The 25,325-nt window shown below is 42.2% G+C and overlaps 1 protein-coding gene across 7 annotated transcripts in view; it reads left to right on the plus strand.

The window, feature by feature from the left end:
* The first annotated feature begins 9 nt into the window (after positions 1 to 9).
* MAP7 (microtubule associated protein 7) overlaps positions 10 to 25,325 on the plus strand; it is a 127,317-nt gene continuing 102,001 nt past the window's right edge. For 5 of the 7 annotated variants that reach the window (XM_055713601.1, XM_055713602.1, XM_055713603.1 and 2 more), the window contains exons 1-2: positions 10 to 413; positions 13,792 to 13,934. In XM_055713601.1, the coding sequence (XP_055569576.1) occupies positions 25 to 413; positions 13,792 to 13,934 (532 nt within the window). In that variant the 5' untranslated portion in view covers positions 10 to 24. Of the gene's footprint in view, positions 414 to 13,787; positions 13,935 to 25,325 lie in introns of all 7 variants that reach the window. The other 2 variants (XM_055713606.1, XM_055713607.1) reach the window with 2 other exon arrangements.

Raw genomic sequence — 25,325 nt, forward strand, 5'->3', positions numbered from 1 at the left:
TGTTCAGAAGCATGTGCCTTAATAATGAGACTACAGCAGTACAGTTCTTTCCCGAAGGCTGCGGTGCACCGCTCCTCCCACAGACCGTCCAGACACCGGCGGGAATCGGGAACCGTCCCAGAGCCCGTTGCCTGCCTCGGCGCCGGCAGCTCTGCGGAGAAGGCCCCGCACCTGTGTGAGGCGGGGCGGCCGCCGCCTCCCAGCCGCCGGGGCCAGGTGCCCGTCAGAGGCCGCTACCGCCCGCGGGCGCCGGGCCCGCCCTCACCTGCCCCGGGCACATCCCGCCGGCGGGGAGGGGGACGTGGCGCTCTCACCTGCCCGCGGCCGCGGATCCGCGGGGCGGAGCAGCCGCGCTCGGCGAGGAGACATGGCGGAGGCCGCGGGCCGGAGCGGCGGGTGCCGGTACCCCGCAGGTGAGGCGCTGCCGGCGGGCGGCGCGGGTCGAGCCGGGCCGGACCGGCGGCTGCGGGCGGCCGTGAGGAGGAGGAGCGCCGCGGGGCCCGGCGGCGGCCTCCCCTCGCAACAGGTGCGGGGCCGGCCGTGCGGCGGCCGGCGAGGGGGCTTTGCTCCCCTCCCTCGGTGTCACCCGCCGCCCGCAGACCCGGCGCAGACCCAGCCGAGGGGCGGCCCCACGCAGGGGCGCTGCGGCCCGGCGGGCACAGCCGTGCCGTGCCGGTGGGGGCGGCGTGTCCGGCCCTCGCCCCGCCGTGACGGCGAGACCCTGCCTCGGCCCCGCGGAGCGGCGGCGGCGGGACGGGCTTTGCTCCGAGCCCGTTGCTGCTGGGGCTGGGTGTGCGGCGGGGCTGGCGCGGCGGTGCGGAGCCGCGGGGGTGCCCGGCGGGGAAGGGGCCCGGCCGCTGGGAGCGGCGCGGCAGCGCGGGGTTTGCGGGGCGGCGGGTTGGAGCGGGGCTGGAGGTAGCGGCGAGCTCCTGCAGTGAAGGGCAGCGCCCGCCGCACGGAGCTGACGGGGCCGAGGCGGGCCCGGGCCGGGGCGCAGGGATGTCTGGGTGGCGCCGGGCACCTGGTGCCTGCGCCGCTGCGGCGAGGCCAGGCCCAGCGGGAGCGCTGCGCCCGTGCGAGCGGCCGGCTCCTCCGAGCCCGTAATTCCTGCAGGGAAAGGAGGGAGGTGACTTTGCGTCTCCTCTAAGGAAGGCTGAGCTCTGCAAGAGCGTTTTAAAACGCTTTTATTTTGACCCGCGGGCGAGAAGGGTGCAGGGAGGAGATTCCGGCTTACGCAAGGGTTCGAGCGCTGTGTCGCGGTTGCAGGCGCGGATGCTGTTTGCTTTTGCAGGCAGCGGAGGGGCTGCCGTTCTGGCGTGTTCACTGGGGGTGCTGCTTGCTGGGCTTGAAGTCTGACTCCAGCTTTGAGTCCTCTCCTCTTCTTTGTCCTCCTTCCACGGTACAGTTCCGTTTGCCCTTTGCTGGTCCTTCAATTCTCTAACATACGTCCAAGTTTATCTCTGAATCACAGACTGAGGTTTTTAATCAGAACAACATATGGCTGTTGGTTAAGTAATTGTGTTTCCGCAGTATGATGTTTTTAATACATATTTTATATAACGTGGCATACAATCACAAACAACAACTGTGGGCAGACCCATCCAAATGCTGTCTGTCTTTAATAAAGGTAGAAGTGTAGTGCTTTTGCTCAGAAATCCTTTCTGCAAATCATTCCCAGCCATGACTCTAAAGTTCAGCTTCAGAAAGGATGTGCATCTGTTATCCTATGTGTTTCAGAGTTTGCAACCACACTAACTTCACTTGTCACAGGAAGAGCTGGCTGTCAATGTGTTTTTAAAGCCACATTTAACAAACTCTCTTCAAGTTCTCTACCTTACATTGTTGATGTGATTTATATTATTTTTTTTAATCTATTATCAGTCTTTCTTCTAATCATTTACCAAAACTGGAGATGAGCTGCCAGGTGACAGGTATTTTACATATGTATAGTTTTATAAGGACTTACATGCCTAAATTTATTCTGAGTTTGCCTTGTAGTTTCATTTCATGGTACTGTTTTGAACTTTTTACTCACTAGCACGTATTTGTAGACAGGAGGTGGATCTGCTTGCATGAGTTGTTGAATATTTTGAGTTTAAATTGCTTTGTTCTGTCAAAGTTCATTCCAAACTTCCCCATGTGTGAAATGTCGGAGTTAAACTTCTGTGAAACCGTTTGTTGTCTGTTGAGGTTCTTCAAGGTGCACAAGTTATCACAGCACTGCTTTCCAGGCGTTCACAAACAGGAACACCCTCATAGCCTGTCAGGGAGCTGCTCTGCAGCTGTTTGGCCTGTCTGTGAGCAAGCAGATGTGTGTGCCCAGGGAGGGCCCTGCGGATGGCCACAAGCAGAACACCCGTGTCTGGATCCGGCTCCTCAGGAAGGTCAACCTCCCATCCTGGTTTGGTGAAATTGCCTACTGGTTGACTTACAGCTCGTGCTTAAAAGCCAAAACACAACAGTTAAATAGCTCTGTGTGTGTTGTGGTGTGTATTTGGTTTTTGTTTGGTTTGGTTTTTTTCGCCTCCTGTGGCTAGATATACAGACCTTCAGAGCTGATCCTGGGGAAAGCTTTAACAGCACCAGGAGGACTGCAGCATGGTATTACAAGTAGATCCCTTGATTGTTGGGCAGATGGTCTGCTGCACACTAGGCTTCTTCAGGTGAATGGCTTAATTACTGGGATGAGGGCTTTTTTTTACTCTGCCATTCATAAATGCATAGATGGCAAAACGAGTACAGTGCTAAGTGAGTACACTAACTTAGACAGTTAGAATTTTTTAATCGTAGCTACTTGAGCATCTTACAGTGCTAACAAGCTTTTCAGTGATTCCTGAGAGGAGGGGCCCTTTTGTGGGGAACACCAGACAGAGACTCTTCTAAGGCACCTCATTTTATGGCTGCCCACCCATAAACACAGGCATGCCTCTGCCTATGAGACTTCCCCACATACACTCTGTGCACAGGTAATAATTTGCTTAGGTGCTGGGAGGCGAGAGAGAGCAATGTGCTTGGTCTGTTGCAAAATAACTTTAATGCCATGATTTTGCATACTCTTCTAGTTAGTGTTCTCTTGTAAGGGAGTTTAGTATTATTCTGTTCTTTTTGCAGCACAGCATGCCTGTGCTTTAGATGATGATATCAGTGCCAGGTAGCTTGTTAATGCCAAATGCTGAAGTGTTCTCATGTAGCAGCTGATGAGACTCTTCATCTATTGCTTGTTTATCCTGGTATTTCTCCATCTGAGAATAAATCAAGTTTTAGCTTATTGGATTCGGTTGGTTTTGGTTTACAAATAGATAAATTACAGGGGAAAACAGAAAGGTACAGAAGGCATACAGTAGGTGAGGGCTTAAAACGTTATCCAGTTCCCCACAGCGATAACATATTCTGCTGGAGAGGACTGACGTGGTATTTTGACTGACGGGTTTTATCTCTGCCTGGCACAGGCAGTTCCCATTCCCATTCCCTGCACGGGCAGCTGCTGGGCACGGGGCACCATGATCCCGTGTGGACGCAGAGTGGCAGGGTGGGCCCCGGGACACAGACCCCTCGCTGGGGCCCCCAGCGGTACCCACGCTGCGGCGGTTGCGCTTTGCTCTGACTCGGAACTGCAAACCGTGAGGATCAGAGTGTGTGGCGTCCTGAAGGTGAAGGTGATTTGAAGCAAAACGTTACATTGCCACGGTAGTATGTGTGTTCAGATGCTAGGAGTATTGCAGGTGTGTATGTTGCTAGAGTACTCTAATTTCCATCTATAATTATTTAAACGTTAGCCCCCTTGTGGATATATCTTTTAATATATAAATTGAGAATCTGTAATTCTTCTATTGCTACCCCTCTGATGAAAACCTATTCAAACTTTGAAATTCTGTACCAGATCTTACAATAACTTAATTGGTCCTAATTAATAATTTCCTGAGTCAGTACTTTAGCTCTGAATGCGTATAGACTCTGATTTATCAGTAAATTGTAGAATGAAATGACACAACTAAATTAACCCTCTTATCCACACTTCTAAATCTAAAAATCCTTATAGAAGCCATCATGTGGCTTTAGAAAGCTGCTAAAGTGCTGTCTCTTGGTGTCTTTCATTGGTCAGTAATGTTTGTGCAAGGACTGCACACAGTGGAAAAATTTGAACAAGCTTTTTTATATGCATATTGTGTAATTTGAGTCAGACTGTCTTTCTCCACCCACCTACTCCCAGCACAGCTAGTATGGGAAGAAAAGAAAAAAAGGGGGGAGGCGGGGGGGGGGGGGTATGAGGTGAGCAACACAGGACTATGGACACCACAACAAACACAAAGCCAGTACCACAAAAAAAAAAAAAAAAAAAGACATACACACCAACCCCCAACAATAAAAAAACCCAAACGAAATGGGGTTCATGAAAAATCAGGCCTGTTAAATGATGCTGGAGCAGCTGGCTTAAGTGCTACTTTGAGAGCTTCTACTAATCTAGCTAAAGTAGTATGCATTGTTTTTTTACTTGGGCTTCATCTTGAAACTGGATGTTCTTTTGTATGTGCTGTAAAAATTTTAAAAATTGTAAATTTACAGTAATCTGAGATGGCTAACATTTTATTTGTATGATGGCTGGTTTATTACTATCACAGATAAACAATTTTAATACTTTACAGCTGAAAGTTGTTTGTGGTATTAAAGGTAATTAAATATGATCAGTGCAATAATTGCCTCGATTATGTAAATACTGTATAATTTTGCAACAGCATATTTTCTTTTCCACTTGAAAAAGGTGGGCATACGTCTAGACCCACAATACAAGCCACAGCATGCTGCTGATGTTGTGGTGGCTATGCTTGCACACCTACTTTTCCTCCAGGAAGGAGATCCCCTGTATGTTACTTCTGTTAAACAAATGCAGTGTCTTGCTAGGAACTGTGGCAGAATAGGCTACACGGATATTATACATGTTTAAGGTGAAAAAGACTCTGAGAAGATGATGCATTTGTTAAACTGGTACAGATTTAATTCTGCAGCTGTTCGTGAGTATTGATTCTGGTCATGCTGTATTTGCTTTCATTAAAATCAATCTTTGCTTTCATTAAAATAAGTAGAAGGTATATTTATACCCTTTGTGGCTTTGGAGAAAAATCTTGAAAATATGTATCCCAAGAGATCTGTCAGAGTTCAAGGAAAATAACCCGAAGTTGTCTGTTAAGATGACATATGAGAGGTAGGTTGCCTCGCTGTTCAAGCGGATGGAGTTAGCAACCCTGACTGCTGTTAACTTTGAGATTCTTCAGAGATGTAAGTGATGATATGATTTATGCTCCAGGCTGGTAGTCACTGTAAGACTAGATTATGGAGGGGACAAATAAAGTACTGAGGTCTCCAGATATTTCTCATGGCTGTGTCTGATACTGTAACGTGTTTTCCCTTAAAGTTGATGGAACCCGAAAGTCCAGACTTCCTGGTCACCTAAGAAACGTGTTAGAAAGTAGAGATGTCAGGAGAGCACTGGTAATTAATGGAGCATGAAGTTGCTGACAGGATTCCATCCATCAGATACTGCCAGTAATACAACAATGGAGAAAATTTTAATTTGGTCTTGGCATATTGCCTTTTCTTTCAAGGATGTTCCCGTTTATGTGAAAAAGCTTAGTGCCTTCTCTTTGATGTTCACATTTCTACCAAAAAGCTTAGTACATACATAAGTGCTCTAATTTTGAGTGCTTTACAAGCCTTTGGTTCTCTTGATGTGTATACAAACTAGGTATTTAAAAAATAAGCTCTTTTACAGACAGAAGTAGTGGCAACACTGCCCAGGCTGTTAACTAGTAAGGTAATTGGCATTCATGACTTCTGTCTTCTACTGAATTCCTGTTTTCTACTGTCCTGTGAAGTCTGCATTCCTTGCTGCCTTTCCTTGTTTAGCTGACCACTGGCTGAAGTTACATGGTATGTTCTACTATAGGGCCTGATCCAATATAATTCTGCTATATATAAATAAAAAGTGTGGGCCAAGAATGATCTAATATGCTTTTATTCATCATGGTATGCATTGTGCAATTTTTATAATCAGTCATGCTATGCAAATCCATTTAATTAAAAAAAAGTAACAAGACTTGTTAATGTACATCTTGTATTTGATTGTTTTATTGGTGTGTATGTGTTCAAAGTGTTTGTGGATGATGAGGACTCTTGCCTGCGTGTTCACGTGTCTTTTGCTGTGATGAGTGAGTTTGAGTCAGAACAGGGCAGGGCTCCCAGCCTTCTCCTTGTTTTTTCCTATGTGTGGAAACACACACAGGTTCAGTTTTACTTGACAGAAGGGAAAATGGTGAACACTTACCTTCTATCTGGTCACTTCTGAGGAGCTCTTAACACCCCTTGGTCCAGTGTGCGGCACTGCGCATGTTAGAGGGACAGCCCAGAGTGGGAAGAGGTGATGTCCAAGCGAAGCCTCCTATCCCTGAGCACCTGTGCAGGGGCGCTTCCTGGTGGAGTTGCCTCCTGCTGCAGGGTCTTGCAGGCAGAGCGGCTGCTGGCACAGCTGCTTGTGATGCACCAGAACTGCTGTGGGAAGGGACAGGGTGGGGACTGGAGAACCAGGTCTCTCACATCATGCAAGAGGATTGCGGTGGCTGCTCTGGGCACCTATGGTTCTGTGGCTGAAGAATATGTTGTCTTACTTTTTGATCAAAGTAATAGCTAGAATATGCATAGTCTTTGCAGCACACGTGATGGGACCTGTAAACAGATGGGTAAGCTGAGGAGCCAAAGGAGTCAGGATAGTCCATAGGAAAATAAAGACATGCTGTCTGCTTTTCCTTTCCAGACCTAGCTTATTTAAAATTCATTGTATCTCAGGCAGATATGGATAATAATTCTGAATTCAATATATTGGAAAGGGTGATAGTGAGGTTAGAAACCAGAATAAAGGTATGTTTGCTCAAACTCCAGGAGGCAGAAGTGAAAAAAGCTGTACCTGCTTTTCTACTTTTGCTTTCTGAAGAATCTTAATAGTGCACTGCTATTCCCCTTTGTTTCCCCGGCACGTATGTAAGTGGATGTTTGCTTAGAAAGGCTGAATGGTTCTGCTCTTCCTTGAATTTTGAAGCATCTAATTCAATGGCTAAATGAAGAATAAGTTCATGAAACTACTGTGGTTTTATGGCTTCAAGTTTTACAAGCGAGTTGACTCATTGCTTATTTAAAGCTATTCAGAGCGCATCTATACTCTTGACAGCAGGATTCTCATTAGTCAAAAAGATGAAGGTCCCCCTTCTTATTCTCTAGCATTTTATACTCGGTCTTACTGATTAATGCAAGGGGCCTTTTTCCTTCCAGGAAGTTGGGAAGAAGAAATCAGTGATTATAGTTGATGTTTATATACTAAATACTGATGATGTTAAAAAAATTAATGTACTGCTGTAAAAATAATCTTCCGGTCCTTCATTATCATTTATATACAAGTGAGACCTCAGAGATATCTTTGAAGAGAAACTTAGAAATCTCTGTAAAGGCAAGGTTATTCTCTGTTGTGGTTTTTTTTATTTTATTTTATTTAGTGGTTTGGTTTTTTTTTACAATAAGAGGTAGAAGGGAGAATACAAGAACAGCTATGGGAAAAAGTAGGTGTGCATGATGTTAAAGACAGTGGTTGGCTTAATGGAAGAAAGTATCTTTTCTGATATAGTGGCTGGTTTTGCTATTTGCTACTTAACTTTTTTTTTTTTTCCCCCTAGAAACAGGGGGATGGGGGGGAATCCTGTCTGTCTTTTTAAGGCTATTTTGCTCTGTCCTAGATTTACATGGCATTGAAAAGAAGGTTTCCATTCCTTTGATGCTGAGTAAATAGCTGTCTTCTCACATGAGGAGGGAGGGGGAAAAAAAGCTCTACTTTCTCTGTTCTGTTGGCCTGATTTAAAACCTAGCGAAGTAGAGAGGAAATGCAAAGAGATGAGTCTCTGAAGGACATTAGGGAGAAATGGAGTCTGGAGTTTAGTTAGTGTCCATATATTCCCACATTGTCCTGCGAGGAGTAGGGAGTTAGACTTGATGATCCTTATTGGTCCCTTCCAATTTGAGAGATTCTATGATCTAATGTTGTCTGTATTATGTATTTTTAAATGAGTTCTTAAAAAAAAGCTTTTGACATAGATGATTAATGTTGAAAATGTCCATATGAAATATGATTGTGTGTTTTGATGGGTAGGTACATTGACATTTTTTTGTGGGGGTTTTTTTTTGGTGTTTTTTTTTTTTTTTTTGGCAAAACAGGATGTGAGCTTTTAACTGTACCTTGATTTTCCTGATCTTTCTTCCCAAGAAACAAACATATGGAACCTTATTGTTTCATGCTGGGAAAACATGTCTATAAATGCAAAATGCCATATCCTTTCTTGTTACTACTATGTAAGATGCCTACCTTGTCCTGAACCTCTCAGTACTAAGAAAATCAGAAATAACAATGAAATATTGGCAACCTAGAAAGGAGCATACGTTAAAATAATATATTGACTTGGTCTAATTCTTGATATAACATGTACTTAAGTTGAGGGGAAACATTCCTTATATGTTAAAAGGCTTCAGTATCCAAGTAGCAGAAGTAGCACAATATTTATTTTGCTTTATAAATACTGTAACCCAGAGCTGTCTCAAATTTGTAATTTTTTTTTAGTTGGTTGGGTAGGTGGGGGTTTTTTTTGTTTGGTTGGTTTGGTTTTGGGTTTTTTTGTTTGTTTGTTTGTTTTTGTGGTGGTGGTAGTGGTGGTGTTTGGGTTTTTTTGGTACCCTACAAGAAAATGGTCTTCATCTGTTAGCAGTTCTGGATAAACCTGAAGAACAGGATGAGAAAAGGATTGTGGATAATGCTGTAAAAGCATTAAAGCACACATGGCTTCTCAGTTTAGCTTGTGGTTTTCACAGTCCAAACGTTTCTTTCCTCTATTGTTTCAGTAGTTGAATAGTTGCTGAGTAGCTCTTGTAACAGTAGGGTCATACAAAGTATTTTAAAAGACAAAAGAATAAGTGAGTTCTTCAAAAAGAATTCTGAAGGTTTTATTACATTTTATAACTTGAGAAACTGAGGCTAGAAGTTATAACTTACCTTAGGCTTTGGAGAGCTTAAGGTTGGAAAGAAGAGCACTGGTGAGCAGACTGTCCTGGCTTCTGAAATTGGCTTGATGCGTCTGTGCCTTGAACTCTTTCCCCGCCCCCCCCCCCCCCCCCCCCCCCCCCAATCATTCTGGCTGACAATGAGGAATGTTTGAAGGCTGGAGGATAACTAGTGGTCTAATCTATTGATGGTCATATCTGGGTTTCATATAATGGCAGATGGTATACTTTTGTGTGTGTTAAGACTGAGAGCTTGTAAGACCATGAAGCTTTGAGGGGTTGGGATTTTTTTTTTTATTTTTATGTTTTCTTTTTAGAGTTTTGGGGGTGGGTGGGAAGGTGGTGTTTGGGGGTTTTTTTGGTGTGTGTGTGGCTGGAGAGGTTCCCCCATCAAATCCTGACTTCTTGGTTGCTTGCTCTTTAGGTATCGTGTTGTTTTAAAACAGTATTTTAACAGCTCTTTTCCTAAGAAAATGGCAGGAGAAAGACATGAAATCTGTGTAAAATGTAGCTTGATGAACACACAATGTGTGTTTCACGGAGTGGGAGGAAAAAGCTGTATATTGTTAGTCAGCAGTCTTATGAGTGCTTCTGTTTGCAGGGCTTTTTATAGTCAATTAGTCTATAAATTTCTTTTGCTTCTTTTGCAATACTATATGATCCTGCATTCAGTTGCCTTAGTTTTTGGTAATGTAAGATAACACGGCCAACGATACAAGATGGCTTCCAGTCAGTATTACATCGTGTGTTATTTTCTTGAAATCATAAAGTCCTAGTTACCACAGCCTGCCAACTCCTGTGAAACGTACGAATTGTCTTGTCTTCGTAAGGTATTTCCTTTCTGTTAGTTAGCTAACTTGTGTTGAATACTGCCTTTTTTCTTCCTTCCCCACTGTGAAAGAGCAAAAAGGTTCACTTCAGTAAGCTCGGACTGGCAGAGTGCTTCACAAGGCTGTGGCTGTAGAACATGAACTTAATCATGTGCAACTCGTTATACTCAATCTCAGTAATGAGCTTCATGTAGTGTTTGGATAGTTTACAGGAACTGAAACAGTTCTGTGAATGAAAGAAGATAGCAAATCTAAACTTCAGCTGTTGGAAATTATCAGATTGCCTATAGTAGACTGTGCATAGGTATCATGGTGACTGGGTTCGACTTGCTTTTCAGTTCATGGATAGACATATCAAGCCTTAATACCTGATGTTAAAGCAGAAATATCAATTAGCGTGTTGTTATAAATATTTACATTTCCCAGATTACAATATAATTATATAATATTATCCTAATAGACTTTCTTCAAATTGATGTTTAAGACTATTGCATTTCAGATAATGTATTGTACAGGTGATTGTACCTATGGAATCTAGTGGATGAAAGATGGTATCTTTAAGCTTAGTGGTTTAACTGATAACGAGTTTGAAAGTGTTGTAAAAAGGAAAAACCGATCCCCGCAAGATACACTGTTGCCCTCATTCCATCTCGAGAGAGTCTCACCCCATCAGTAAGAGCCCAGCTGTGATTGTATTGGTACACAGTATGACTAATGGTTGGGGGGGAGGAGGGGGGGAATTAGTGACAGGGGCTATGTAACCAAATGGTTTGTTGTGTTTGGGTTTTTTTTCTTTTTTGTTGGTTTTTTTTTGTTGTTTGGTTTTTGGGTTTTTTGGTGTTTTTTTTTTTAAGAATTTAACAGCCTTGCTACTAAAATTATCCACCACTTTGTTCCTTCAAGGGAATGTTGCTTTCATCCCAGTTTTCATATAGCTGAGACACACAGCTAGGACAAGGCTAAAATAAGCAAAGCTTTCCTGTTAGGAATACCTCAGGAATTTATTTTTCTGCCCTAAACCAGCAGAGGGAGGGAGGGGATTTATCGGTATGGTCTGGTTTTATGCAGCGTTGGTACATTTTAATGCGTATTTAATGGTGTTATTAGGGAGGTATTTTTACAAAAACCCGAGTACCTGAAGTTATGTGGTATCTTCTGTTGTAATAGGTGTCTTTTATTTGTAACAAGTTGCAGGTGGCTGGAGTGCCATTTTATTAGGCATTTGGAAACATATTATGGGCTGGTATAGTTTCTAACCACAGAGGCCTCAAAATAAAACCATGCTGCATAAGCTGAATGTGCTGTTGGTCCTTTTTCTCTGTCGGAATTCACCTCTGCGTTAGTAAGTCAGCGGCAAGAAATACTCAACGCCTTAGTTGCCTGTGTGTCATAGACCAAATCCATCTTCGCCAGCTCCTGAAACATCAGGCTTAGTCATTACTACGTTTTGTACTCAGAGCAAGTCACTCTTACGGGTGCAGGAGATCTTGCAAGGACCAAGGAAGACATTCTCAGTCTTGTAGCTGTTCTCCATGACTCTTCAGATAATAGGGAAACGCTGACGCTGAAACAGTTATCATACATGTAAACCTGGAAGCCCCTTTGGAAGCCCCTCCACTCAGGTGTATTTTTGTGCTAGCTGCTTCTTATATATTTTAAAATGCCTATTTAAGTAGTTTTGCAATCAAGGGTGATTGGTTGATTGAACATAATGTTTAAAAAGGCAGGAATCCTTTCTTGGTGACTTAAACGGTGATGGGGGAGGAGTGTTGTTTAACTAAGCTGCCATGTAAGTGTTTTCTGTTACTTTTGCTCTGTTGGCAACATTCTTGGGCATGTATGAATAGTATTTGTAGTACTAACTACTGTCCTCTTTTTGTGGCTATGTGCGTACTGTTATGTAGTATTTGTGGTAGGCATTAAGTGGATGGATTTGAGGAAAGGAGCTTTTTCTCTTGCAGGACAAGGTAGTAGCCTATATAAACCCCAGAAAGCAAACTTCTAAGCTAAAGAACAGCTTGTGTTAGAACTTCTTACTTTTTTTTTTTTTTTTGCCACACCCTTTAGTACAAAGTGTCTTTAACTGTAGACAAATGTCATCATGCATAGCTTCCGTGTACGCCCAGAGAGTCCAAGGTGTAGCCAAGTGGCAGGATGTAGCCAGGAGGAAATAGGTACCAGAGGTGGGCTGGGGGCTTGGTTCAGAACTGGTAGCCCTGCAGGAAACTTCTGTATGGCGTGGGTGTTTTGTGTCTGTGCTGGAGGAGGAAGAACGGTCCAGCTGAGCCTTCAGCTGGTGCTGTTTTCTTCTCCATCCACTGGGCTCCTGGCTGGTGAGCCTGAGATGTGTGAGAACAGAGCTGTCCTGCCAGCTGAGCATGATCCAGGACTCCTCTGTGAAGAGCATCCCAGGTTACAGTGATACATACCATGTTGACTGTCATAAATTCTCACCCTTCTTCTTCAGTACTGTTACTCGTGCTGTTGAAGTGATCATATAGGTCTGTATAATCTTGTATTTTCAATATGAGCCACCTGCAGACTTGTCAATTAACTTATGTGCCATCTTGTGGTGGCTGCTGAGGTTACATTGAGATTGTCTTAAAAAAAATAAATCTCTAGTGGAGGAAAATCCTGTAACTTTAACACTATAGAGTGTTCCAGCTTGCAGCTTTTCTTAGCTAGCTCACCATGAAATGATGAGTACACATTGAATTAGAGAGGTGGAAGTGAATGAAGATTAAGGTCTCTCTCTCTCTCTGGTATGTTGCATAGTGGCATTTGGAGCTGTGAAGGATGGAACATGCAGATTGCAAAATTTGTGAGCAAGTGCTCTGTCATAAACTGCTAAAGAAAATCCAGAATGCCAGCATATAAAGGGAATCCGACTAGTTAAAACCACCCAGGCTGTATTTTGTCCATTTTGCAAACTGTATGTTAATGTTTGATGCTGTATAAACTAATGGTGTGATACAGAATATTCACTCCAAAAGTCCTTTTGTTGTTCTGTGCTGTCTGGGCAAGCCAAAAATCCTGATTTTTGAGTTTTCACACATGGAGAAGAATGCTCCAACACCTGTCTGTAATTGTGGGCGTATGCATTCCTAATGCAAAAAGTATGCACTGCATAGGAAGGTGATTAAGTTAAGGGGTGTGTGGAGGGGGAGACACCCAACACATGCATCTATGGAAGAAGACTCATACTCATTGTTTTAGATTAGGCTAAAATTTCTAAACATGAATAAACAGAGCAGCTGGCAAAACGCAGGTTCGTGCCTGGAGCCTTCCAGGCTTCTTTTCACTCGGTGCTCATCTGCTTGTGCAAGCGCAGCTTTATCCTCCCACTGCCCTGCCAGGAGGAGGGAGCAGCCCCTGCTGCCGAGGTGCTCCCAGCTCCCCGCACGCGTGCAGGAGACATCGCTCCCAAGGCCGGCTCGCTGCAGCTGAGGAGACAACGCTCATAGACCCCTTTTGATTAGGATGTGTCAGTGTTGTCAGGGCAACTGTTAACAGTGGCGTATCATATTTTCTCCTCTTGTGTTGCGTGCTGAATATTTTAGTGTGCTGTAGCTGGAAGAGGATTGCAGGGAAAAAGGTGCTGCAGCAAGAAACCTGGAGCTGTGGGCTGGGATCTGATTGAACAGGTTAAGACAGTGACGGGCAGCATCCAAAACAATGTACCTTTAATTAGGGCTTTTCTTGAAGGTAGGGAAAGACTGCAAGCCTGTCGCTGCCGACTGGATGTTGGTATTTGTCAGCTGTTTGCATACTGCTTATCCATAGGGGATCTATTACAAGTGCTCAAATGAACAGGCAGTGTTGCAGCTAAGCAGGGACTGGAGTTTCTTACTTTTTTTTTTTTTTAATAAGCAAGAAGCAACAGCAACATGCCTGGTTCAACTACTGCCCTTCGACAAGAGAGACTGAGGAAAAGTGCCAGGCCAAATCCGCTGGGTTTATTTACCATCAATGAAGAGGATGAGCAGCAAAAGAACGGGAATTCCAAAAGACTGAAAGGTATGTCACGGTTCTGCAGTGCGATCAGGGCTGTGTGTGGAATATGCTGCACAGCAGGCATAACGTTTTATTAGCTCTTCTGTGGGCTGTAGAGACTGTGAGTGAGTGGTGCAGTCTGGCAATGCATATTGGCACCCACAAATGCACTGTGCATGATAGGTGCCTGTATTTAAATCCCCTGGATTGTTATGCAATCATCTGCTTTGGATATGAAGAAAAAAATACTTTTTAGTTATAAACCCCTCTTTTTCTGGTTAGGGATAAGGGTTCTGCATCAGAAATATATCAGAGAATTTCTGTGTGTTTTCTTTGATTTCTGTGCACAGTCTGGATAAATACCTGGGGGTTTTTTTGTTTGTTTGGTTGGTTTTTTTTGTTAAAGGTGATTGTAAGCTTGGAGAATACAGAATGCAATACCGCCTTGTTATAGAAGACAGCCTTGCCAAAGACAATGTAAAATTAGCTATACTTCTATTTGTGTGCATAAGGGGCAGAGTGCCTTTGGCAGAGTATAGAAAAATACATATTGTTCAAATATGCTGACTTTTTCTGACAAAAAGACCCCTAAACCAAGAAATTGTAATTGCTAAAGAAAAATATTTATGGTGTTTTAACATAGGTGAGTGGTGGTGATGATGGAGGGATGCTGTTGGCCATTGATTTATAACAGAGATCTGTCAAGCCTGTGTAGTCACTGCTATCTTATATCGTGTCATTGATGTTTTCCACATGGATCATAGTGTTTAAATTCTGCTGGTCCGGCAGGGATCCTGCATCTTACAATCGTGACTGGAATATTAAGTTTGATCATTAGAATGTTTACCCTTTCTTGTGATCGAGTGATGTGAGCACTCCTTTTTGTGGTCTTATTTGAGGGTATAAAGATTGTAACAGGTTTTTTTGTTTGTTTACAAAACGAATGTTAGTTTGTAGTCTTTTTTTGGTCTTATTTGGGGTGATAAAGATTGTAACAGATTTTTTTTTGTTTGTTTACAAAACGAATGTTAGTTTGTAGTCTATTTTTGGTCTTATTTGGGGTGATAAAGATTGTAACAGATTTTTTTTGTTTGTTTACAAAACAAATGTTAGTTTGTAGCCTCAAGACACCTTTCAAGTTTCAGATGTTACCATTCTACCATGTAACAGGAGAGGCTAGCAAGCATTTAAATAGCAAATTTATGCTATGCATATTTATAAGCACTGATTCATTTACAGCTACCTGTTTTTTCTTGAAGGAGAAAGGTAGCTTGGTAGCTGTTAGAAACAAATTCAGAACGCAAGATTTTTTTGAGTTTGCAGCTTGTACTTTTTTTCTTCTTTCTTGAAGTGGCAAAGAACCTGACAGGTTTGAGTGTTGTGCTAAAATATATATTGCTTGTCATTGTTAAACATGCCTGATGTGTTAGGGTCTTGTGTACATAGTTACCTGCTCTTCTGTATATTTGAAATTGCCCATATAAAATGGGGTACAAACTTTAGTGTGAGGTTGAGTTTTTAATGTTTTAAGAAGCATATTACTTTCCTTTATCACCCACTGGATGACGTCCAAAGTCAACAGTCCACAAAGCTAAGAATTAATAATTTTCCTGGTTTTGTTCAATGGCACTGATAGTTTCCCAGGGTAAAAGTTCTTGTTGACTTAGCTAGTGTGTTCTACTTGCAGTAGTTATACAGATGTGCTTATCCTTTGACTCTTTTGTTATAACTGAGATTCCATTTTTGATTATTCCTTTTTTCTGTTGTTGCTGTGAAATGTCAGTGCACAAATGTGCACAGAAGCACAGACAGCAAACTTAGAAGTGCATCTGGTTTTAAACATACCTAGTGAAAAACAATGTAGGATGCTGTACCAGTTATTTTGGAAGCACACTCACTTGTTTTTCCTTTAATAAATACTTGAAATGGCTCACACTGTCTCTAGAACCCCATTTGCACACTGATACGTGTAGTTACTTACCCTCTGTACATTTGCATGCATTGTTAGTGGTTAGGTGAGTTTGAGCTGGAATGCCTGATCATGGAGAATGCATGTATTCAGGGTGGTGTTCTCCCTTCCCCGTTATCAAGAAAGGTCACTCCAGTGCAGCTCTGAGAGGAAGCAAGATGTGTGATGGACCCACGTGTGGCTTCCTTGAGTCTTAAGAGTCTGTTGCTCTGTTGCCACTTCAGTGTTTGCTTTGTCTTAGTTCTTTACCTGTCCTATTTGCTCAGCAAGCACCTGCAGCTGCTGAGAAGTTTCTTTTTTTCTTTTTCCCTCTCTAGCACATACTAAGTCAGTGTCATCTTCAAGGGAGGTGGGCTACCTGTCTTCATCTGCAGTTTCTGTAATCATGCTGGACCTGTGTTTGTACAGCAGTTCAAAACCCAGGAGGCCTTTAATGGATTTGATACTCCAGAGTAATAAAGCAGCTCATTCCTCCATTAAGGATATTTTGATATCATTACAAGTTTTAATATAATTGTTATTTTGCTAATTGAGGTCTTATAAGAATACTCAGACTTGATTAGAGTGTGTATAAGAGGTTGTTGGGTTTTTTGTCATCTGGGAAACAAATATTTATGTGGATCATAAAGTGGCTAACATCTGTGAGATTTTCTGTAAATTGATAACAGCCATTTCTTTTCTTGTCTTTGGCTGTCTGTATTGTAATCCGACAAGTCTGGTAGTCAGTGAGTTTGCTCTTCCAGTGTAAACAAATAATTAAATGAAAATGTTAAGGATTTTTTAATCTGCAGTAATCTTTGTAGCCACATGCTCCTGACAAAGTTCACATCAAAGGAAAGGAAGTATTCCCTGCTTTTTCACCTAATATTTCAACTTCCTTTCCTCCTCTTGTCTTTGGGACAAGGCCTGCAGTTTTGTTACGTGTCTGTATAGTACCCGCTATTGCAGGGTCTTGAGGTCCAGCTGTTCTGTAGTAGAACAGTGCAAATAAAAATTACTTTGAATTGCCTTTTTAAACTTTTATTGACTGCCTCTGTTGTCCTCTCCCGTTATAAAATACAAGAATTTTGCTACATTGTGCACTCTTCAAATACAACTTGTAGGGGTCAGCAGAAGCTTATTTTACACTTGAATTGTTTTAAGTCACCAGCTTTCCAGCAGTTCTGCAACTGTATCCATAAAGAAACCAGATGAAATAGGCACAGAATCATACACTTAGCCGCTTGAATATTCCCTTGAAGCTTGTGTTGTAAAACAAATACGGTTTCTGTTACTGAAGATAGTGAGTGAATGTGGTTCTTTATGTTAATCGAAGATATGTCCAGGTAGATTAGTATTTAACAAAAGGTATCCATCCTGTGTGTGTGACCTTTGGCCTCAGCCATTCTTCGAATGCAGGCACAGGCAATTCCAGTCACCTTAGTATTTCCCTCCTCTGCCCTGTTGATTTTGTGCACCTTGGATGTAGTCTTAATAACTCTTACTCAATTTTATGACATTTTTAAGTGATGCCCCCTCTCCTTCCACTTGGGGAGATGGGAGGGGAATACCTTCTCAGCCTGTTTATAATGTTGTGTTTCTAAAATTAACATTTGAAGAGCATAGAAAAGCAATTGTCATACTTCTGGATAATGAATTGAATAATTAATAACTGAAATAGCCACCTTATGATATTTATGGCAAATTAATGAAAAGAAGTCTTAACTAACCTAACAATGGAATCCCTCACCTGCCTGCTTATTTAAAACTGGTCAAGGAACGTACGTCTAATCTGCTCCATGAGTATTGCTGCTAATGCAAAGCTAGACATACATGCTTTAGGTCTCTGAACAGTAACACTGATTCTTTGTCATCCTGAAAATAAGAGAAGGGCTTTTTCCAGTCCTTTGGCACATGGCAGCAACGTCTGTCATTACCAGGAGATTTTGCTGCTGGTGCATGGATGGCAATGTTTTCTGTTATGCTCATTTCAGTGGTAAGATTTGTTCATCCAGAGAGATGTGGGAGATTTCTAACATGATTGTTTATGTTCTTAGTCTCAATGTTCTGCATGCATTAGGGAAATATATATTCCTTGTTAAACTCCGATTGGCTAAATTTTAATTCAGTTGTTCTTTTGTTGCTGTGTGTCTACACCCAAACACAAACTTAAGATACCCAAAAGAAAAGGGAATTTGGCATCTTCAAGGGCATTAAACTGATAGTCCTGGAAACTGAAACTGTATACTTACAAAACAGGTACTGCATGGGGTGTGGAAGTGTAATCTTATCCCACGCTGTGGAGTCTGTGCCTCAGGCTGGATGCAGAATGACATCTTGGTCTCTGGCTTCCACCACGCTTTAAACCAGCAAAACTGCCTGGGATGGTGGTTCTCTCAATGGGGCCTCTTGACGCTAGTCAATAGGCTGACCTCCAGTTTGTTTTGGGCAGAATGGTTAAATGCTGGTGAACTGGCTCAGCAAAATCAGGTCTTGGAGGTTTTCATGACAGTTGGTAGCCTTATCTTGCCCATCTGCATTTGAGGCAAAGTTGGGGGAAGGAGTGGGTGGAAGGAAGGAAAGGTACCAATTCTCATTACAATACTGGTTGCGTAAGGGGGCTGGACGGAGAACCTGGACATGTGGTTTGTCATCCTGCACCTTCCAGTGAGTTATGCTAATGTTTCTCTGAACTTCCTCCTTCTTTCTGCTAGCCATGGTCAGAAGAAGATGGGTCCAAAAATATCTGTGATTTTCCTGGAAATTTATTTTAGAATAATTCTCCAAGTATCTGGGAGGTACGTCCTTAAAAAACCTCTGTATTCATTATCTAATTTGCAGCTGCTGAGGATGCAGGAGGAACTTATGTTTGGGGATTTTTTTTTTCAGGAAGCAACTAAAAAGCTGTCTCCTTTGTAGTATTTCACCATTCATACTTGTAGGTGCTGGGTACCATAAAATAACTTATTTGTAATAAAGACAGAGATATCCTCACATAAAGTAATTTATTTGCAGTAAAGCAAAGAGATTGTACTGGAAGTCTCAGGGATAGCAGGGAATATGTCTTCAGACCAGTAGAGCAAATCTGATTTGTTCAGTCCCTCTGGCTTTCAGAGTGAAAGTCCCAGGTCTGAGGACTTGGCTTTGTTGTAACACAGTCTGTTTATCAAAGTGTGTGCTGGGATTACTGAGAGCTTATCTATGCTGGGTAAGAGTCATCTTACACTTGTTGATCAGCTCTGTGAGAAGAGGCTTCCACTGCTGATTCTGGAGGATTTTATTCATGTATTTTGTCAACTGTTTTTGTAGGGGGGAAACAGCCCATGATCTGTTCATGTGCTCAGGGAGCATACTTGACATTACGTGGATGGCAGAAGTTCAAAACAGTACCACATCGATAGTGTGAAGGATAGCTGTTAAGAGGAATTCAGGTTAACTTGGCGTGTGAATTGAGGATAACCCTAATCAGGGAAAGATTGAATTTTACAAAGTAACTTTTGTAAGTAAACAGGGTTATTTCAACCGAGATGTAAATGATAACATGGTATTCATCAGAGCTGTTCATGTGAGAACAGGGTGCAGTATTTGGTTACTGTACTTGCAGGACAGAATGCTTGTTGAAGTTGCAAAAAGATGGGAGTTCAATTTAATTTAGACAACTCTCAAGAAAGATTTATATAATAAGAAACACCACTCATGAAAGATTGATAGCAAGCAGTGGTTATTATTCATTGTTACCACTATAAAAGTAGTGGCTTTAAAAACCTTGAATTTGGAATACAATTCCAACTGTGAGGAAAATATGTGTAAAAGGGGAATGTAGGTTTACGGTTATTTCTTCTGGGAGAGAGAGAGGAACCTGGAAAGTGGTAGATCTGTCCAAGGATCTTGAAGTTCTCTGAGGTCTTGCTGCATTCTTCTTTTTTTTTTTTTTTTCTGAAAATATGCAAATAATACCCTTTCATGGGGCTTATACAGTAACTTGCCATTGGAATAACATGATAGCAAGGAGAAATTGACCTATCTGTACCATATTACACATGCCTGGGTAGTACTATGGTTTTTATTTTGCACTGAAAAAACCAGAGAATAGCTAAGCATGCATTTTTTAAAAGAAATATGTTGCAGTCAGATCCCCTGATGTTTTTGTGATTGTAGTATTGTCAAGAGTCTTGACCCTCTTGCTGCTGTTTGCAAGCTTGCTCAGAAACTGCTCTGTCCGTTTACTCCTTCAAAGTTGCCTTTGTATCCAGGTACATAGAAGTCTGGCTTTATTTTTAAGAGAAAACCTTTCGCTTGTCATATTGAACTCCAGAGAAATTAGTGAGTACTGGCTTAGTGTTGCTTCTGGCCATGCGCAAGTAAGTGATGATGGAACTCTACTCATTGCTGGGCTCAGCTGAATCGGTGGGAGTACATAATTTTTCTTCCTGCACAAACTCACATGTGTACATTCGTTGCTTACTCAGCTACCCACAGGGTACTTTTTGTGCCCCCCCGGCCCCCTGCTACTTTAAATTTAATCTCTACTTTTCAACTGGATAACTTGTTTTTCTGGTATTTGAGTATTAAGAGTTCTAAGTGAAAGCATCTCAAAATAGTTTTGTATTATCAGAATTCTCTTCAGAAGTTATTTGTGTGTGTGTTGTTGGTTTTGGGTATTTGGTTGTTGGGGTTTTTTTTAAGCCATGTTAAGGAACTATTTAACCCAGTCTAACCAACCTCAGGCCACAACAGTAATGTCCCAGGACAACAAACGCCACAATGATTGATGCAATTTTCTCTGTTCTAATGAACTACCTTCATTCACTAAAGGCACATCTCACAGTGCGCTGTTTTTGCAGCCAAGTACTACTTGAAACTCATACATAGGAGTCTCACCTGCATTGAGTTGAAGCATGGTATGAGTAGATGCTAATGTCTGTGGGTCAGATCTGTATAATGAAGGTGAGGGAGGGTATGGGCACTGTTTAATAAACAAATAAAAATACAGATGAAGCATCAGAAATGAAATTAGGGAGTACTGTAAAAGCTGGGCTTTCACATCTTGCTGCTTGAGGCAAAATATTTTTCTCTTTCAGTGGAGTGGAATCACATTTACCAAATTCTACACAAACCTCCCATTTCATTGATTTATAGGTTTGCCTATGACAGCCACTGAACAGGCGAATTGTCCCAAGCTCCATCTCAGTGATCTGTATGTATAGATGTTCCTTTTATGCTAGCAGTTTCAGAGAAGCACTTGAATGTTAGCTACACTTTCTCTTTTAAATTATTAACTTGCTGATAATGGCTGGAATAAACAGTTCAGTAGGCAGGTCACTGCAGCTTAACCTGGATGCAGGTTTCTCTAGGAAGTAGAATGTGTGTCCCTGTACTAAAGGTGGAGACAAGGTGTTTGTGGCAGGCTGTGCTAGTGGAAAGCTGAACTGCTCTGTCAATACTGACACACGCCTGTAGCTGCCCTGTGTGTGTGTGTTGAATTATTTTGAACAAGAATAATACTTTCTGTAGCTTCAATGGGATGATGGTACAAATTCTTTCTGCGTAATTGTTTGCCGGATTAAAAGTCCGTTGGAGTTTTTGTTCCCTTTTATTAATGCTGGTCAAATAGATTATCTTCTTGTTGTTTCATATCTGTTGAAGCCTAGTTTTGCTCTTTAGCTCTGTAGAGGAAACACAATTTTTGTCAGGGATTAGCTATGCTTCTATACGTTTGAGTTCATGTCAAATTTATGGAGTTTACCTGTGCAGACGTCAACAAGAGGAAACTGGGTTTGGAATCAAGAGTTACAGTAAATTAAGCACAGCTATCTGCTGAGACTGGTGGAAAGCAAAATGTGGGAAGTAGCAGAGATTCCAAATCATAGAAATCTTCCAGTTGATGCCCTTCACTTAGGAATAAAAATTTAGTTAGCTGAAGCACTCTTCCTTTTCTGGTACTAGTGTCTATGCAGCTGGCTTCAGGGAAAGCAGGGGTTTCCTGTTAGAAGTCATAGTTGTGGATTTACAATTGTTCCTTAATCTCAGCCAGTGGTTTTCAGTAGAGTGTATTGGAGGCTGGATTTAAAATCAGCTTGGAAGAGGAGGCAAAGACTCAGTTTTCTTAGGAGCTGAGTTACCCAAAAACGTCATCAACCCAGGAGAAACACTCAAGGTACTGGAAGTCCCAGAAGGGACTCGTACTTACATATGGAATTTGTAGTTTGGTTGCTGGCCACCCGCTTTTCAGTCTTCGTTTCTGTTGTTTAATACCATGACAGTCTGAACCTCCAGCCATGCCTACTAATTGGCCTAGTCCTTTACATGGATGTTGATTTATTTTTTTTTTTTTCACAGCCAGCTTTCTTCTGCGTCTTCCTCTTACATCTGAAGCAAATGTAGAAACAACCATCCTTCCACAATCTGACATGCCAGGCACAATTGCTCACAGATCTTTTCTGTGATCTACTGCTGATTTTTTTTTTTTGTTTTGCATTGAAGGGTTGTGGAAAGAGGATGGTGCCACTGCACACCCCTGCAGCTAGGAAATACTCCAACTGGTGGAGTTATATCTTCAGAAGAGCCTTGCTGCAGCCTAGTGCCATAGCCACCTCCTATGGCATGCTATGCTGTACTAGAAATGTGCTTTCTTTCCTTGTGAGGAATGGGGATGCCTCCTGAAGGTTCTGAGGATAATGGATGTCACAGAAAACATTAAGAAGAATTTTTATTGTCTGTGTGCTGGGAGACAATGAGGAAAAGGAGTGAGGAAGTAACGTATGTTTTCAAAAATATTTCTGCAGGATGCCTGAACTCTAATTTAATTGATGGGAATATGATCATAGTGCTGATGTCTGGGCAGAGACAATCTGACTAGTTGAAAGTCCAGTGAAAGATCCTGGACCTAAAATCTCGTAACGTTGTAAGACATACTGTTAAGTGTGCCGAAGTGGCTAGGTTTTTCCATTCTTGAATTCCAGATCTTTCAGCTTTATTTTAAATTCCTGCACAGGCAAGGTTTATTATAGAAATGCTGACTGAACTTGATGCACACTGTTGTATCTTAGTGTACAAAGCTATCTTGTTTCTCAATTCTGCTTCAGAGAGCTTTTCAGAAGGCTGTTTTGGAAATGCAGGTTTATCCAGTTACCCGCCCTTGACATGAGAAGTCATCCTTTTATGCAGCCAATTCTAGCTTTGTTTTTTTCCTTTTTCAGAGTTTGTTTCCTCATTGCCTGCATGCTGACTAATGCACTGCTGAAAGTTACAGTACTAAATTTCAGCTTGTATACTAAGACACCATGAATGACATCAAATGTGTCTGAGCTGTTTTTGAAGACACAGAGGTGTCATGTCAGTGGAGTTTGCACTTGTGAGTGCACTCACCTCTCTGAGAGCAGCAGTGGCAGTATGGCGGAAAACAAACTGCTGAACCTTCATGCCTGCCATTCCTTCTTATTTTTAACAGCTGTTTCATTGAGGAATGTGCTCCCCATCTTGGACATGCAATCCACGCAAACTCTAGTCAATGTTACTTTCACATTTTGTGTGTGTACCCTTCCACTAGAAAAATCAAAACATGTTTACCTCACTCTTATTCCCTGCAACAAAGGAAGAAAAAGTAGTTTGTGTTTAAAAAAACCCATCCAAACAAAAAAGCCCACAACCTTCTCCAGCCATCTAGCTATGTTAAAGTGCTGTGTTTAGCTGCAGTCTGCAGTCACTGCAAAATATGAGGGTAAAGAAAAAGCAGATGGCAGTCGCCATCTGTAAACCAGAAAAGGACAGCAACCACCAGCTGCTGAATGAGGTATTGGCAATAAACCCAGGCTGCAGACCAAGCAGCTTGTGCTTGTCATTGTGCCTGGGTTATCAGCGTTTTGGTATGTTCTTACACTTCCAATCTGTCTTTTCTGAAATACTTCAGAGTGTATTTATTTATTTTTGTGCCAGGATTTTTCTTCACCAGGTTATTCTCAAGTTTAAGAAACACAGCTGTCAGATAGTTTGCATTCAGGGAGTCACTGTGAGCCTCGCTGTCCGTGTGAGTTACCTGGATTGCTACTGTAAACGACATCTCAGATGCTCAGTGTCACTGAAGACTGGATGCAGAGTAGCTTTGCTTTTCACTGCAGTATGTTTAATATAAATCTTTGTAGTCAATAACTGATGCAGAGCATAGGAAAGTAGTATAGAGAAGACTGATGCTCACACCATGGTGATACTTATGGATACGTCCTTTTTCTGTTAGACTTCTGTTTAATCACCGTCCTTACAGATTTCACTTGTTTGTGGCATCTGCATGATGAGCGACATTCCAAGGCTGAAATATTTAAGGTGACAGTATGATGATTTGATCTTCCTCTCCCAAGAAATGAAGACAGCATCTCCATGATTGCAGTGTGTTGGGAGTTCTGAATAGGCTCCTGACCCCAAGGTTCGCAGAGGTGACTTATTGATTTATGCTCATCTTAATTCTGCAAACAGACCCTGATATTGCCTGGCTGTAGACAGGAATTCAGTGTGTTTTGCTGCTACTAGCAGTTCCCTTTAACACTCAGTGAAGATTTCGCTTAAATTTTGAGAAAGTGCTGTTGTTTGGTCTTTTCCTTTGTATTATACTCCAGGCTTTGATTATGGAGTTTAAGAAAACTTGTCCTAGGATTTCTTTTCAAAAATATATGGATAATTGCCAGTAGCAAGCTCTTACCACATGTAGTCCCAGATGGTGAGGCTGTAGCTTTTTTTTTGGCTATAAATCAAGGCAAGAAGGTTTTGCTGATGAAATGTGGAAGTCTACAGACCAGTTTTCAGTGGTGTTCTCGGGCAGAGGTACTTTAAGATGTCTTTGACCTCTTTTGTTTGTGGGTTATTGGGTGTTTTTTTTTAAGTAGGGGAAATATCTGTTCAGGCTTATAAGGCCATAATGTTAAGTTACCAAAAGCTTTAAGGAGGGGCTCTGTGTTAGTGGTAGAAGTTACCCTCCTCTGTTTGTTACCATTCACTCTTGCTTGCACTTGTCGTGGCTCCTAGGAGTGTGGTTTGGTACAGTATCAACACAGGCGGAGCAGAGAATGGATTGAAAGGAGCCCTGAGGAGAAGGACTTCAGGATACTGGTGGATGAAAAGCTCAACATAGCCTGACAGTATGTGGTTGCATCCCAGAAAGCCAAGCAAACCCTGGGCTGCATCAAAAGAAGTGTGGCCAGCAGGTGGAGGGAGGTGATTCTCCCCCTCTACTTCATTCTTGTGTGACCCCACCTGGAGTATAACTCTGGAGCCCCCAACATAAGAAGGACAGGGAAGTGCTGGAGCAAGTTCAGAGGATGGCCATGAAGATGATCATGAGGCTGAAGATGATCATGAAGATGATAGACGGCTGGAGCCCCTCTTCTATGAAGACAGGCTGAGAGAGTTGGGGTGGTTTAGCCTGGAGAAGAGAAGGCTCCAGGGAGACCTTATAGCAGCCTGGCAGTGCCTAAAGG

This window comes from Falco cherrug, chromosome 6, assembly GCF_023634085.1.
Source record: "Falco cherrug isolate bFalChe1 chromosome 6, bFalChe1.pri, whole genome shotgun sequence".
NCBI lineage: Eukaryota > Metazoa > Chordata > Aves > Falconiformes > Falconidae > Falco > Falco cherrug.